Genomic DNA, 15,215 nt, shown 5'->3' with positions numbered 1-15,215 from the left:
TTCTGTCATTCTACAAGCTTTCGCCTGTGTAGGTATGGGTGAAAATTATAGGATTTGTTACTTGTAAGTTTATACAATGGAATAATTTGGGTGAGAGAATTAGGCACTTCTGCAGTTATCGGGTTCATCTCTTCGTGCTATTGTGCATCTTGTCAACAAATGAAACTACCATCTGATGTTATTTTTAATAGAACGCTTATTATAGAAAATATATGGACCATCAATTGGCGACATGGTTTGTACCCGTGGTTCTCCGATTTTTACCAAACTTTAGAATATCATAATATAGACCAAAAGAAGAATATCTGCTAACTTTTTAGTGGTCAAAATTGCTCCATTGTTTTTTGGCGCGCAATTCAAATTGAGATCAAAAAAATGACTTTTTCTTTTATTTTTAAGGGGGTATTCTAGTCTAGAAATGCTATTTAACGACATTTTTTAAAGTCCAATAAAAAAAAACTAAGAACATTTTTACTATCCAATTTTTTTTTAGATATTTATTGATATTTTAATAATACAAAAAAAATAAAAAATAAGGGTGCGCCCTTCCTGACACGATTCCAACACTTTGGGTGATCGGAAAAAAAAGAAAAAAAAAATTTTAATCAGTACAAATGCCGCTATCGTCTGAACTAGGATAAATAAAAAAAAAAAATTTTCAGTAAATGGCGACTGTTTGAATTTTTTGGCCGTTTTTTGGCAAAGATCAAAATTTTTTAAAAATAGTAAAAATCAAAATTTTTTAATAATCCTAGTTCCAACCATAGAGAGATATATAAAGAAGGTCCACACCAAATCGGTTCATTAGAACTTGAGAAATCATGTCAGAAGTGTTGAAAATAGTAGTTTCGAGAAAAACGCGATTAAAATTTTGCGTTATACGATATTTGCTCACTAAAATGGCTATAACTTTGAAAATAATTTGAGTTTTGAAAAATCCTTTTAGGGAGATATTTTTGAATATCAAAACTATCGAAATATGAAAAAAAAAAATTTCGATTTTTTCAAATTTCTAGACTAGAATACCCCCTTAACGACCTCAAAATTGAGTGAAAAAAAAATTTTAAGTTATCCAATTTTATGTAAAAAAATCTCAGCTTTCTGATAAAAATATTTTCAAAATCCAAAAAATTTTCAAAATCCAAAAAAAACATATTTTCGGTTGGAAATACATTAAAATTGATATTTCAGATATCGAAAAAGTGCAACCACAAAGATGGTGTGATTATTTTTCATTATTTTATAATAGGTTACATATACCTGTTCATAGACTCTGTCTGTGCTTTTTTGTTTAAAACTTTTTAAACATTTTATGCTTATTTGAGTATGGAGAAATAGTCTTTGGATGAACTAAATTAAATGATAATGTACGAATTGCAACACAATAATATACATACATAACACATTTATAGTGAACCATACAACAGCTTCTACAGGGGCACACCTTAAGTTTAGTCTTATATATTTTTCGTATTTAAATATAAATAAAAATAAATAAAATATAAATAAAAATAAACACATTTTAGTTTTTTTAATTCGAAAACTCTAAAATATCTCATTTTTGAACGAAAAACTAAGAGTTTCTACTTATCTGTCATGAGATTTCTCGCCGTTATACCATTTCGTGTGGGACTACGTCTAGTCAATGCCAGCAAGCCAGTGAATATTGGTGAACTTCAAATGAATATAAAACGTGAAATCGCAGCAGTTTCGACCGATTTATGCTTGAAAACCGTCGAAAATTAGGTACAGCGGCTGGATTTCTGCAAGCGTGCCGGGCATAATGGCATCGAACGTACTCTCGCAGGAATAAAGAATTTCATTGATATTTCAAACTGTTTTTTTTTTATTTAAAAAAGAAACTTAAACTCTCTTATTGAAAAACTCGTTATATCACTTACTGGACATAATTTATAAGTTAATTTAATTGTTTTTTACTTATAATGGAAATGGAAAGAACGAATTGAATTTCTTTTTTATTCATAAATAAGACTTTAGAGACATTTTTGTTTATTTTTATTTCTTTTTTATTTTACAAACTGATATCTTACTTAATACTGTAATATATTTTGTTGGATTCAATTAGCCAATTGTAGGGTTCGATAACAAAGAAAAAATCAAATCGTTCAGAAAAAGCAATCGTGTTTCTTCATCGTATTCCACTTTAAAGTTGGATATTAAATTTAGTTTATACAAGGTAGCCATTTAAATAAAATTACTTGTTCTTATCAATTTTATATACACATTAAGCAAATGCATTATTGTGTTTTTATCAGAAAAATATTTCGATAAAAATTAACATATTATAATCTATGTATATGCATAGATCTGTAGAAGGTGCCATAAGTGGAATTTTTCACGATTATATCACAATTGCAAAGAATCAGAAAGCAGCGACAATAGAATAACCATGGGCATTCCTGATATCCGAATGCTTATTTCAGTGGAGTTTGAAGTATTTGGCCACGTCCAAGGTAAGCTTTGGATAAATTTGATGATTTAAATTGTGTGGAAAAAAGAATTAAAATAATTTCTCTAAATTAAACTTTCGGTCTTTGTATTAAGTTGCCTCGTATTCACAATCTATTTATAGAATTCACAAATTCCAATACTTAGATGAATAGCAATCAATTAAAAACAAATAAAAACTTGATGAAAGAATATGCCATTATAAAAAATTAAGTGAGCACTGAGACATGTGACTAAACATTTTATTTTCGGATGACCAAAGTAATTACCTCAGCTGAAGCGGATTAGCTTTTTAATTTTCCCTTAAAACAATATTGGATCCACTACAGAACTAGTAGCTCTCCCAAATTATAACAAAATAATGCGGGAAAAAGCTTTCAGGTGCTGCCAAAAATTTGTATTATAAAACGTAGCCCAAAAATTTAACAGTGTAAATGTATTACAAACATATTTCGTATCTTATTAACTTAAATTAAAGATCTTATATTTTTATTTCCACATATTCAATTCGAATAAGATATAAGTATATACATATATACATATGTGTTATAAACTCAACCAAAGAGCTTAAATTTATTACAATAACTTTTGCTATTTTTGAAGTTTACTAGAAAACATATTTCCACGTCAATTTATGAACATATGTAACTCACACATATTCGAGCAGGGGCTGGTTCCACAGCAATTTCGTAGTTTATGTAGAGGTGTGCAAAGCCGTTCAATCTTTTCTGGAGCACCGTTCTTCTGAGCCATGTGTTGATTCGACACAAAGAAAGAAAAGTGCTAGCATTTGTGGCTGGCAAAGTGCAGAGTACATGAAGAAGAATATGAATCAACATATATCCTTATCGCAAGTTCTAAGGCTTTCTAAGTCAAAAAGCACTTGTGTTCTCTTAGCCATTTGCATTTTCCATGGTTGTTGAAAAAGCACTACTTCTGCTTTGAGCTTCATTTTTTGCAGTTCTTTGTTTCCGGGCAAGATTTTTCCAAAACGTCTAATTAGGCATTCAATGAGTACAGTTAAATCCTTTACTTCCAAATTTAGGTTAAATTTTGGTAACAGCTGACTCAAATTAAAACTTTCAAGAACTTCATCGGAAAACCACGTTTTTAAATCTTGCATGACCACATCAATGAATGGAATGTATGCAGAAACCCTGTAAAAGTCTTCACAGCTTTGAGATGAGTGATGGTTTCGATGACTCTGACGATGGATTTTTCCACTTCAACATCTAATTTTTTAACCATCAGTGTAGCATTTGAAAAAATTTCATTAAAGTGATGATCAGCATTCATTCTTCGCGTGTTCAGTGTTGCAACCAATGTTGTTATGACGTTCGATGCTTTCGCTAGGTCGATTGGTTCGTTTTGCAGAATCACACTAAGTGACTGCGTCAGTGACAAAATATTACTGAGGCAAAAAATTCCAATAATAAATTCTAAGTTGCATAGTACTGTGACGCTTTTACTGCAATCGTTCTATTCTTCCATTCGCTTATTTTTGTCAGTACTTGAACGATTTCTGGAAGGGTGGCTGTGAATTAGTGAATGGCATCATGTCTTTGTACCCACCTTGTCTCACAAAGCTGCACAATTTTTGCCCAAGAATTGAGGTAAAACAGTGTTACGTTTCGGTCTTGAAGCATAATGAAATGAAATCTCCTCATGTTTGTTTTCTTCATTACTTATACTACTGTGATCAAATTGTAAAGTGAATTTTTTTACTTCGGGTGTTTTTCGAATAGGTATTTTTTTTTTTTTTGAAAATGGGCAGTACTGTTAATGACATCTAAACTAAATTTCACGTCAAAATATTCATTAGTATTTGAAATACGTGTCGTTTTGTCAGGCTCTAAAAGTGACTTCTTCGATTTTTACTATGTCTGGATTTATTGAAGAAAGCAGTGCGATAATGCACCATCTCATATTGCATTGGTTATTCGTGATTATTTCGCCACATTTTCAAGTAATATCATGCCGCAATCACCGCATTCGCCTGATTTACCTTCGTGGAACTTCTGGCTATTCAGCAAATGCGCATGACCACTCAGAGGACACCGTTTTGACCCAATTCAGGATAAGAAGCTGAATCTAATGGCCATCCCGACGGAGGATTTTTCCAAGTGCTATGATGACCAGAAAATTCGTTGGATCCACGTGGATCCGCCCCTGTATTAGAGTGTTCAGCATAAAGTCTGCTAGAATAAAAAAATGCATTATCTGTAGTACTAGCAGCCCGAACCGGCTTCGCACGGTTATTAAACAATCATTTCAAAAGTTATAATTTTGTAAACACTCTCCCACATACTTTCTCGTGTTTGCGTTTCGTCATTAAAAATGGGTAAAATGAAAAAAAATCCAACATGAAAATATATTTTTTTGTATTATTATACGTTTTTTCTAATTTTTGTAAAACTACCTTTACTATATAGAAATTTATCATTTCATTTTTTTCAATGTAACGCTTGATAAACCACATTTTTTGATATCTGTTCCGGTGTACAGAAAAGATAGTTTTACAACTCGTGAGCACGCCACGTATATCTGGCCACGTGAAAAACATAACATTTCCAAATTTATGCCACATACTATGCAATTATCCCTCTGTCCTGTTGATTGTCATCTCAAATGCACATTTGAATGTATATTTGAATTGAAATGGCAAATCGTTCGAACTTAAAGGAATTCGTAGAATCAAGCATTCTGCCACCCTTGTATTCGATAGGTGCGCCACAATCAGTCGGGTTACGGGGTTCGGCGCATGAAGATTGCGACACATAATAACGACAGATCCAACTTTGAGACGCAAATGATGCGGTGGCATACCAAGCCTCTCCAAAGAGTTTAGAAATTCCACTAGATAATTCGCGGCGTCGTTTTATTGTCAAGACGATCGATCGATTTGTATGAATGCAAGTCTCCCGGAATTCGACTTTGAATCTTCCAGTTTCCAGTCAACAACATCGGTATTTCTGACAGCAAATAATTTGGCCAATGTCCGAACATTCGTGATGAGTTAATTTTTCGAGAATTGATATCACACAACCGGAAGTATAAACCGGAATTGACCCAATTCCAATTTTTAGCGAATACGATGTAAAATGCCTTCGGCAATGTCATTTTTGTTCATATCCCATAATTGACGTGGATTTGAAGGCTGATATGTCGAAATTATCTTCGCGAAAAGTGTGCGAAGTAGCTATCGAATCTTCTATCGTCTATCGTTTGATTCCATTGATTATCGTTCCAGCAATTGTAATTGCTGACTGCTTCTTCGAAACCTGCACACACCGCACCATTCGCATTACGCAATGACTCAAGTGAAGTTGAGCCGCGTGCATTAATCAATAGCAACCGAAAGTAGAAGCAATCGTCGTTTTTAGGGTGATTTGTGTGAATTCGTCCTAATGCATTAGTTATCCATCTACTGGTTGGCCTTGCTTTCTGCGTAACTATTTCTTCGACGATGTATTCAATGTATAATATCAAAGTATTTCCGAATGCTGGTGGTGTTTACACAGGCTGTACTGTATTCTCTGGGTTGAAACAGACTCTTTTTCCACTCTCCAAATTAACTGCGAGACGCACAACAGTCCAAAAACGTTCAGGAATTGCTAAAGTAAATATCCTATAAAGCGTTTTATTGCAGTTCACGTATCGACCGTATCGTTCAAGACCAATAACCTCTATGTTGCTTCCTTTGGTGACGCACTTACAAACGTATTTTATCTATTTCACAAAACTACATTGACATGAGTTTTGAATGTTAATTAGACCATAATGGTGAATATAGTGCGATCCATGTGTTGTCAACTTCGATTTTCACTCTTCTGAATTGAATGTTGAAAGTTCTGCCATTGTCGTCTGGTGAGAGACGCCGATAGAGTGAATTTCCATCATTTCCAGTTTGTGTTTCCGGAAGAAAAGCACTTGGATAGTGTATCATGCACTTATTATCAGACATACAAACCGAAGTGGGATTATGGTGTCCGCAAGGTCCATGAACAATATTGGTTTTCATCACTTCCTATAATACTGGATCTTCCTCTGCATCAGAAATTTCCGCAGAAATAATTTCATCAATTTGATCTGGTGTAACCACCATCCACCATCCAAAGAAGAATGTGTACGTGGGGCAAACCTGTTTTTGCAACTCAACAGAGTACATCTATGTAACATATAACAGCACCACATATACGCTGCTTCAAGATAAAGTCCATCGAAGCTGTTGCTTGAAATGTCTTGCTGTCACATCGTGACATCCAGCGATTCATAATACCGCACGTATGTCATCGCATCTTGGGAAAACTCGGTCATGGGCCTTGGGCTGCTTATGTATGTTGATGCCAAAAAGAACGCCGACCGATATTAACGCGACCTCTTCGTGGCATTCCAGCAAATTTCAATTTGTAATTGATCACTTTGTGTGCAACACACATAACATTTTCACTGAATAATTTTCAAAAAATTTTGAAACAAACAACAAATTTGAAGATTCAAATAATTTAAAAACAAAACAAAAAAATTAAAAAAAAAATTGTATGGAAAAAATTAATTTTTTGGAATTGTCCAATTTTCCGACTTTTCCTCTCGAAAAGCATACACGTTTTTTTTATTTCTAAACCCTCCCCGATTCCCACAGAACATTCTCTGAAAATTTCATCAAGATTGGTTCAGTCGTTCTCTTAGCGTTACTAATAAACAAACATTCATTCGTTTGTATGGAAAAAAGAAAAGGGCTGTTTTTAGGGAGTTTCCGGCAATTATTCGAATTTTTCTTGCCGTAAAAACCATCTTTGAACCTCAACAAACATTTAGAAAAAAGAATTGGCCAAATTGGTCCAGGCGTTGTTGAGTTATGCGCTTACCAACACATTATGCGATTCATTTTTATATATAAGAAGATATGCTGTGTCCACAAAATAAGGTGACATTTGAATTTAAACTGCGCGCGTCGAAGGATTTGGAGAATTATTATTATTTTAGGTTGGTAGTACTGTCAGTCACATTTATGTCAAATTTCATGTCAAAATCTTCATTAGTGTTTGAGATACGTGTCGTTTTGTGAGCTGCTAAAAGTGAGTTTTTCGTTTTCTGTGATGTCGAAATTTGTTGAGCAAAGAATTTGCATTAAATTTTGTTTACGGGTTTATCAATTTTCTGCTGCGGATACGTCGAGGATGGTGCAGAAAGCCTTTGGTGATGAGGCTATGTCTAAAAAAATGTTTACAAGTGGTATAGTGAGTTCCAAGCCGGCCGTGAACGTGTCGAAGACGAAGAGCGTCCAGGGCGTCCAGGGCGACCATCAACCTCAACCGACGAAGCTCACGTTCAACAAATCAAAGATTTGGTGTTGAAAGACCGTCAATTAACAATTAGAGACCTTGCTGATGAATTTTTTGGAAAAAAATCGTTATCATTTCGCCAAAAATTCAACCCATATCATTCCGCAACCACCGTATTCACCTGATCTGGCGCCGTGCGACTTCTGGCTGTTCACCAAGCTCAAAAGACCGCTCCGGGAACACCGTTTTTGTACGATAGAGGAGATTGAAGCCGCGGCGAAGACGGAACTGAAGGCCGTCCCGGAAAGTGACTACAACCAGTGTTTCGAAGATTGGAAAATCCGTTGGCATAAGTGCATTGAATCGGGAGGGGATTACTTTGAAGGGGATGAAATTGGTTTGGAAGAATAAATAAAGAATTTTCAAAATAAATACAATGTCACCTTATTTTTTGGGCACAGAGTATATATATTTTACTTTCTTTGAAAAATAAGTTATTATGTAAACGATATTTGATGTTAATTAATTTTGTGGCAGCAATATAAATTAATTTTCAGAACCTCCAACACGCGATAGAGCAATATAAAGTTGGTCATGAGTAAAACATTATTTTCGTAGATCAATCCTTACTAATTCGAAAGTTTGGCCTTGGGAATTATTTGTAGTTAGAGGGAAAGATGTTATGGAAATTGAAGACGTTTAAATGGGATTTGGCAAATCACTTAATACCATCGGAATCTTCGGTATAAGAGCTAGTTGACCAGCTGCTGGGCCGGTAATAATGGTTGCTACAATTTAATTGACCTTCAATTCCTTAATAGGCAGCCTCGTCCCGTTGCACATGCTTGGAGGGCTTAAAGCAAGCCACTGAGATCCCTCTATAATCGATTCTGGCCACGTGCTTGTGAGGTTCTAAAATTTTGTTGCTGCGATCGTTCGACACTCGACTTCCGATCGAGTTAATTACAATTGAATGAAGTTATTTTATCTTTTGCACCGTCAGGGCAAATTCTTTTATTAATACAAAAACTAAGACTGTCCACATTTTGATAATTTAGTGCTATTTATACTACTTTGTGGTACTAGTTTCTATTTGCTGTCTGCTATGCTGTTTGAAGATAGACACACTATCTAAGGTCGATTGTTTGTCGTTACAAACAGTACCGAGAGGATAGCGTGTAGGAGACAACACTCATTATGTGTGATACCATTTCCATTTCACCTCATGTGTGCAGCATTTATTGGAATTGCCTATCACTATTTGTTTATGCGTGGTTCAGCATGAACAAGAGATGTTTTAGTTATTTCTGTTTAAGGGGTTAGGGGTAGTCAGAGACACAAAAAATGAGAGTTTTAAGTATTTTTTTTTGCTATTAAATCATGTTAGTTTAAAAAAGTAGTAATATGGCATTATTAGAAGATGTGTTGACTTGAAGTCACGAGAATTTCAAAAAAAAATTTAATTTCCAAAGTTATAGTTTTTGTGTTGACCCTGTTCCAAAAAAAGGTACTTGCGGTAACAAGCATAAGCCCTTGGAGATTCATCTAAAATCAATAGGACAAGAAAATTAGTTTTATAAATAGATAATCCCGGGCCTGATCGAAGGATTTTATTTATTTTTTTTTTTTTTAATTAACAAAATGGCGGCTTCAGGAAATTTTTTTCTAAATTTTTGCGAAAAAATCAACAGTTAATTGGTCTTAAAAAATCGAAATTTTCGAAAAAAAAATAAAAATCCTTCGATCAGGCCCGAGCTTATTATGTATTCTAAAAGCTATATAAATTTCATTAAAATCTACTGAGCGGTTTTCGAGTTAGAGTTATCACCGATTCAAAAAAACATAGTTTAGAGTAAAACACTGGCTAAATGAGCCCCCAATATTAATATAACACAGCTACACCCCACACACACACCACATCTTCACCCCACACTACACACACCATACTCAACACATTGGCATCATGCGCATCATATTTTCATCCCACACTACACACCTCATTCTCAACACATCGGCATTATGCCCACCACATCATCATCTACACCATACTTTCACACCACACACGAGGACACCAGCACACAACTAACAAAAGGGACTGGCGGACGGCGCCGAGCCTCTTTTGTTCTTTATCCGTGCGCATACACGCTACAATATCGCGGCCGCCAATCAACCGCTAAGTGAAAAAGCAAATTCAAAAAAAAAAAACGGAAAAATTGTGAAAACTGTAAAATATGCTGGTAAAATACGGTGGTGACAACTAAAAAAGCCGTTGGTGAAAAAAAAAAACAAAAAGAAAGCCTGTGGTGAGAAAAAAAGCAAATTTGAGAGAAAACAGTGGTAACAAAAGTGTGAAAAAGATGGGGGAAAAAAAAAATTGAGAGAAAACAGTGGTAACAAAAGTGTGAAAAAGGTGAACGAAAGTGCGGTGCTAAACGTTAAATACAGACATAATACATACATACTCACATGTATGTATGTATGGTAAAACAAAAAAAAAAACCAAAGGGAAAAAGTGAGGTGACAAAGTTGTTCACATTGCGAAACCCAAAACGAGACAAAAGAGGAACAAGGAAACACAACAACTACGCCAGCACCAAAAGGACTGGGGAGAGGAACAACAGGCACAAGCACAGGCTCAGGCACCCGAAAGTTCAGACACATTCACTCACACAAATTTTATCCCAAAAAGCCCTTGGCGGAAATCAAAGTGATCTTTTTATACATATACATATGTATGTTTAAGATTCAAAAACAAAAAAATTTTTTAAATTGCGGTCTGACCAAAATTCCGGTCAAAAAAGAACAGAACACCGTTATCAAACTGTTTTCGGTATCCGGTTTATTTTCGGGTAGAAACCGAGAAACCGCAAACTAAGCGGTTTGATATTGTATATAGCGGATTATTGATTGCCGGTAAATGCTTACCGTTGTGTTATAACACAAAAACTATCCCAAAAACAAAACAAAAAAAATTCAAGTCTTGACTTGCACAATTTTCCAGTAATACCCCTTGTATTTAATCAAGTATAAGCAGGATTGCTTAAAATAAGCTACGGCAATCGTAAGCAAAAATTAGAATAAAAGCATATGTATGTTAAAATAACATCTTTATATTATAACTACATACATACTACATATTGGGTTGTCAAAAAAGTCTTGCGGTATTTTCGCTAGTTGGCGCTGAAAGCGCATAGTCCTAGTTTTATTCGTCGCATCGAGGCATGCTGTACCTTTTTGGAAAGCTCATTTCACGCGCTAACACGTCTTGATTGTCGTTTCTTTTAAGTCGTTCGTGAGTTATAGCGTCGCAAACATTGCGCAAAATAAAGAGAAAATACGGCATATTTTACAGTACTACTACCAAAAAGGCAAAAATGCATCTCAAGCCGCCAATAAAAATTGTGCAGTTTATGGACCCGATACAGTTTCCATTTCCACCGCACAACGATGGTTTCAATGTTTTCGTTCTGGTGTAGAGGTGGTCGAAGATGCACCACGCTCCGGAAGGTCTGCCGTCGAAAATTGCGATAAAATCGCTGAATTGGTCGAAAGATACCGGCATAGTAGTCATCAAACCGTTATGAACCATTTGAAGAAGCTTGGAGTCACTAAGAAGCTCGATGTATGGGTGCCACACGAATTGACGCAAAAAAAAAACATCTTTGACCGTATCGACGCATGCGAATCGCTTCTGAATCGCAACAAAATCGACCCATTTTTGAAGCGTATGGTGACTGGCGATGAAAAGTTGGTCACTTATGACAACGTAAGGCGCAAACGGTCGTGGTCGAAAAGCGGTGAAGCGGCCCAGACGGTGACCAAGCCTGGATTGACGGCCAGGAAGGTTCTTCTGTGTGTTTGGTGGGATTGGCAGGGAATAATCCACTATGAGCTGCTCCCCTATGGCCAAACGCTCAAATCGGACCTGTACTGCCAATAACTGGACCGCTTGAAGGCAGCACTTGAAGGCAGCACTCATGCAGAAGAGGCCATCTTTGATCAACAGAGGCCGAATTGTCATCCATCAGGACAACGCCAGGCCACACACATCTTTAGTGACGCGCCAGAAGCTCCGGGAGCTCGGATGGGAGGTTCTTTTGCATCCCCGTATCCGGATCTCGCACAAAGTGATTACCACCTGTTTCTGTCCATGGCGAACGCGCTTGGTAGTCTGAAGTTGGCCCCAAGAGAGTCCTGTGAAAATTAGCTCTCCGAGTTTTTTGCCAAAAGGGAAGCGAGCTTCTATGAGAGGGGCATTATGAAGTTGGCTTCTCGTTGGGAACGCGTCATCGAACAAAACGGCGCATATTTGACTTGAATCGCATTATTGTAACCAATTTTATGAACAATTGAAAATTCAATAAAAAATACCGCAAGACTTTTTTGACAACCTAATATTTACATTACATACAGAGAGCATAACTTGCTCATTTATTATTTTAACCAATTAATACGTATGTTTAACAACACTGAAGCCTGTATATTAAAAATATATACATATATCTAAAATCAATCTTTCTTTCTTTTCACGACTTCTTGTCACTGCGAACATATATACATACATATGTGTATGTGGCGCAGTTATACAAATTACCCTGCCAACCATGAGCGGGTAAAACACCAGATAATCAGCGGGTAACATGGTGGTAAACGTGGTGGTAAACATATAGAATGTTTCTTAAGCCGGGCAGATATTTTACCTACTCACGTACGTATGCATGTGATCATATATCTTTGTTGCGCTCATTCAGCAGTGTCATATAAAAAAGTATATATAATCGAAGGCTGATTCAGGGTTGCATTTTAAACAGATGATGCAGGGTTGTATTTTTTAATTCCTACTTTTAAAATATCAAACAAAAATTTTAATTTTTAAAAATTTTTTAAATTTTTATTTTATTTTATTTTTCACATATTCTCATAAAATTTGTATAAATTATATAAATAAAAATATATTACATTTAAAAAATAATTATTATCTGAAAAAAGATTTATTAAAGAGAAACATTATTGATACCTGAAAATAGAAGACAAATATCTGAAAAAAGATTGAATCAAAATAAAGGTTATTAATACCTGAAAATAAATAATAATTACATTGAATTTGTAATAGTATCTAAAGAAAAAGAAAGATTAATTGTAAAAAATGATAATAATATCTGAAAGAAAAGATTAATATTATCTGAAAAAATAAAATATGAATATTAAATACAAATAGAATTTACTCTGAAAGCAAAGATTAATTAAATAAAAATAGTGATTAAATCTGAAAAGAAAGAATAATTAAATAAAAATAATAATATCTGAAAGAAAAGGTAAATATTATTTGATCAAAATATATAACAAACATTTGTTTTCACATATTATATATATGGATTGTGCAGGCCGCCTTAAACGCATAAAATACATACATACGTACATATGTACATGTTTAGTTTTGCGTATTATATTGGACTGCGCAGTCCAATTTCAAACAACACACACTTTTTTCACATACTTACTGAACAGTTGATATTTGCTGCTTCCGATGGTATTGCTGCTGCTGCTATTTCCAATCCATTCTGATTTCCAATGCTATAAAAACAAATGAAATAATTATTTGCAAATTATTTAAAAAAATCACATAAAATTCACTTACTTCTTCTTGTTGTACAAGCACGAATGACATGCGCTTTTCAATCGTTTTTTTATTACCCTTTTTGGGATTTTCTTTTCGCACTATTGACAATTATGTTTTCTCCTTCGCACTCATTCAAATAAATCAAGAAATGAAAGAAACTTTTTTTCATCGCATTTAGGTAAACAAAAACTAACCCGAAAATGTGCGTTGGTGTTAGTGTACAGAGAAAAAATGTGTAGTTGTATTGGAATATTTGTCTCAAGCTGGTAGCCGTGGTTGACAGGGTTATATACATATGTATACTGTTGCGTCAAGCGACAAAATATAATTTAAACCTAAAACTAAAATTAAGAGAAATGAATTATAAAAAATTATAAATATTGAATTAAATTAGTATTGTATACTTACCCTAATAATGTTATATATACTTACCTTAATCTATTACTATAAGTTAACAAAATGAACTACTCACCTCTTTTTGTACATACCTGTATACTTCCATTCCAACTGTTTTTTCCCGTTAGCTTTAAGATTTAGGCTAAGTCATTTAGTTGCTAAAATAAAGAACTGAATTGTAATTAGACCGCTATTGAATCCGCACGCGTTTTCTTTCGTTCGCTAACTTTTCGTATTTTCCGCAAGTTTGAGTAAATGGTACAGGCAGTTGGTCAAGTTTTTATTGAGTGAATATTTTAAAAAATATAACAACACGCATCCCGGATTAATTTTTATTCTCAAAAACGCTTGAGAAATTTCATGGCGCCCGAGCAGGGAATAATGCGTGTTTAAAAAAAATAATAAAACAAAGGTTAACTTAAGATTTACACTCAGTGAAATAATAATAGTGGAAAAATTCTTTTCGAAACCAATTTCCAATTGTACCCTTTTCGGTGTTCGGTTTTCGGAATTCGGTGTTCACGGTTGTGAATGTGAAAAAAAACAACTAATTCTAAAAACAAAAAATAACACAAAAAAAAATATTATAAAAAGGATTAAAAATCCAAATATACAACACATATTGTACATAAGTACATATAGTTGAAGTGCGTGCAGTGAAAACTTCCAAAACACAAAAATATATACCGACATATCGATATATGTATAAAGTGCGTGCAGTAGAACCTGGAAAAAAGAATAAATACATACAGATATAAATACATACGTGAAGGTCAGTGAAAACCTATAATAAATTATATACATACAGTGCAAGTGCAGTGCTGAAATACTTACCCGCATACTTACCTAAGCTTAAAAAAAAAATCGCCAAAGAAGAAAAGGGAAGTATTGTGGAGTGTGAGCGTATACGTAGACAAAGTGTAAAGTGAGAAATTCACCAAACTAAGAATTAAAATAAAAGGTGGTACTTGAGTACAGCGCAAGGTGAATTATTTATGCGGTACAGTGCTGGGCGCAAATAAAGGCTCAAACGTTTTTTGAAATACCACAAAACCACAAAAAAAAAAAATCTTTAAATTTAATTGCGTTACAGTTTCAAAAAAAAAAACGAAAACCGTTTGCTTAAAGTGCAGCAAGACTGAAAAACCGGTAAAACCCAAAGTGCCGGTAAAAAAGGCAAGCCGTTGCCATCGCTATCCGTTGGAATCACATTGCAGCTGCCATCACGTCTCTGCTGCTGTCGTCGCTCGGCTGCTGCCATCCCAATCTGCTATTGTCATAACTACGCTGCCGCCAACGCTGTTGTTATTCAGCCGCTGCCGTAATCGCCCCATTGCTGCCATCACTCCGCTGCTGCCATCCCGTCGCTGCTGCTGTCGTCGCTCCGCTGCTGCCATCGAAATCTGCTATTGTCATCACTACGCTGCCGCCAACGCTGTTGTTAT

General features: G+C 34.9%; 1 protein-coding gene across 3 annotated transcripts in view; it reads left to right on the top strand.

Moving 5' to 3' along the window:
* Nucleotides 1-1,621: 1,621 nt before the first annotated feature.
* Nucleotides 1,622-15,215, top strand: part of LOC105232917 (acylphosphatase-2) — a 108,234-nt gene continuing 94,640 nt past the window's right edge. The window contains exons 1-3 of one of the 3 annotated variants that reach the window (XM_049450868.1): nucleotides 1,717-1,746; nucleotides 2,087-2,197; nucleotides 2,327-2,474. In XM_049450868.1, coding sequence (XP_049306825.1) covers nucleotides 2,411-2,474 — 64 coding nt within the window. In that variant the 5' untranslated portion in view covers nucleotides 1,717-1,746; nucleotides 2,087-2,197; nucleotides 2,327-2,410. The other 2 variants (XM_049450877.1, XM_049450874.1) reach the window with 2 other exon arrangements.

Source organism: Bactrocera dorsalis, chromosome 1 (genome assembly GCF_023373825.1).
Source record: "Bactrocera dorsalis isolate Fly_Bdor chromosome 1, ASM2337382v1, whole genome shotgun sequence".
Taxonomy (NCBI): Eukaryota; Metazoa; Arthropoda; class Insecta; order Diptera; family Tephritidae; genus Bactrocera; species Bactrocera dorsalis.
Note: the sequence above shows the minus strand (reverse complement) of the source record. Positions and strands in the feature narration are given on the sequence as shown.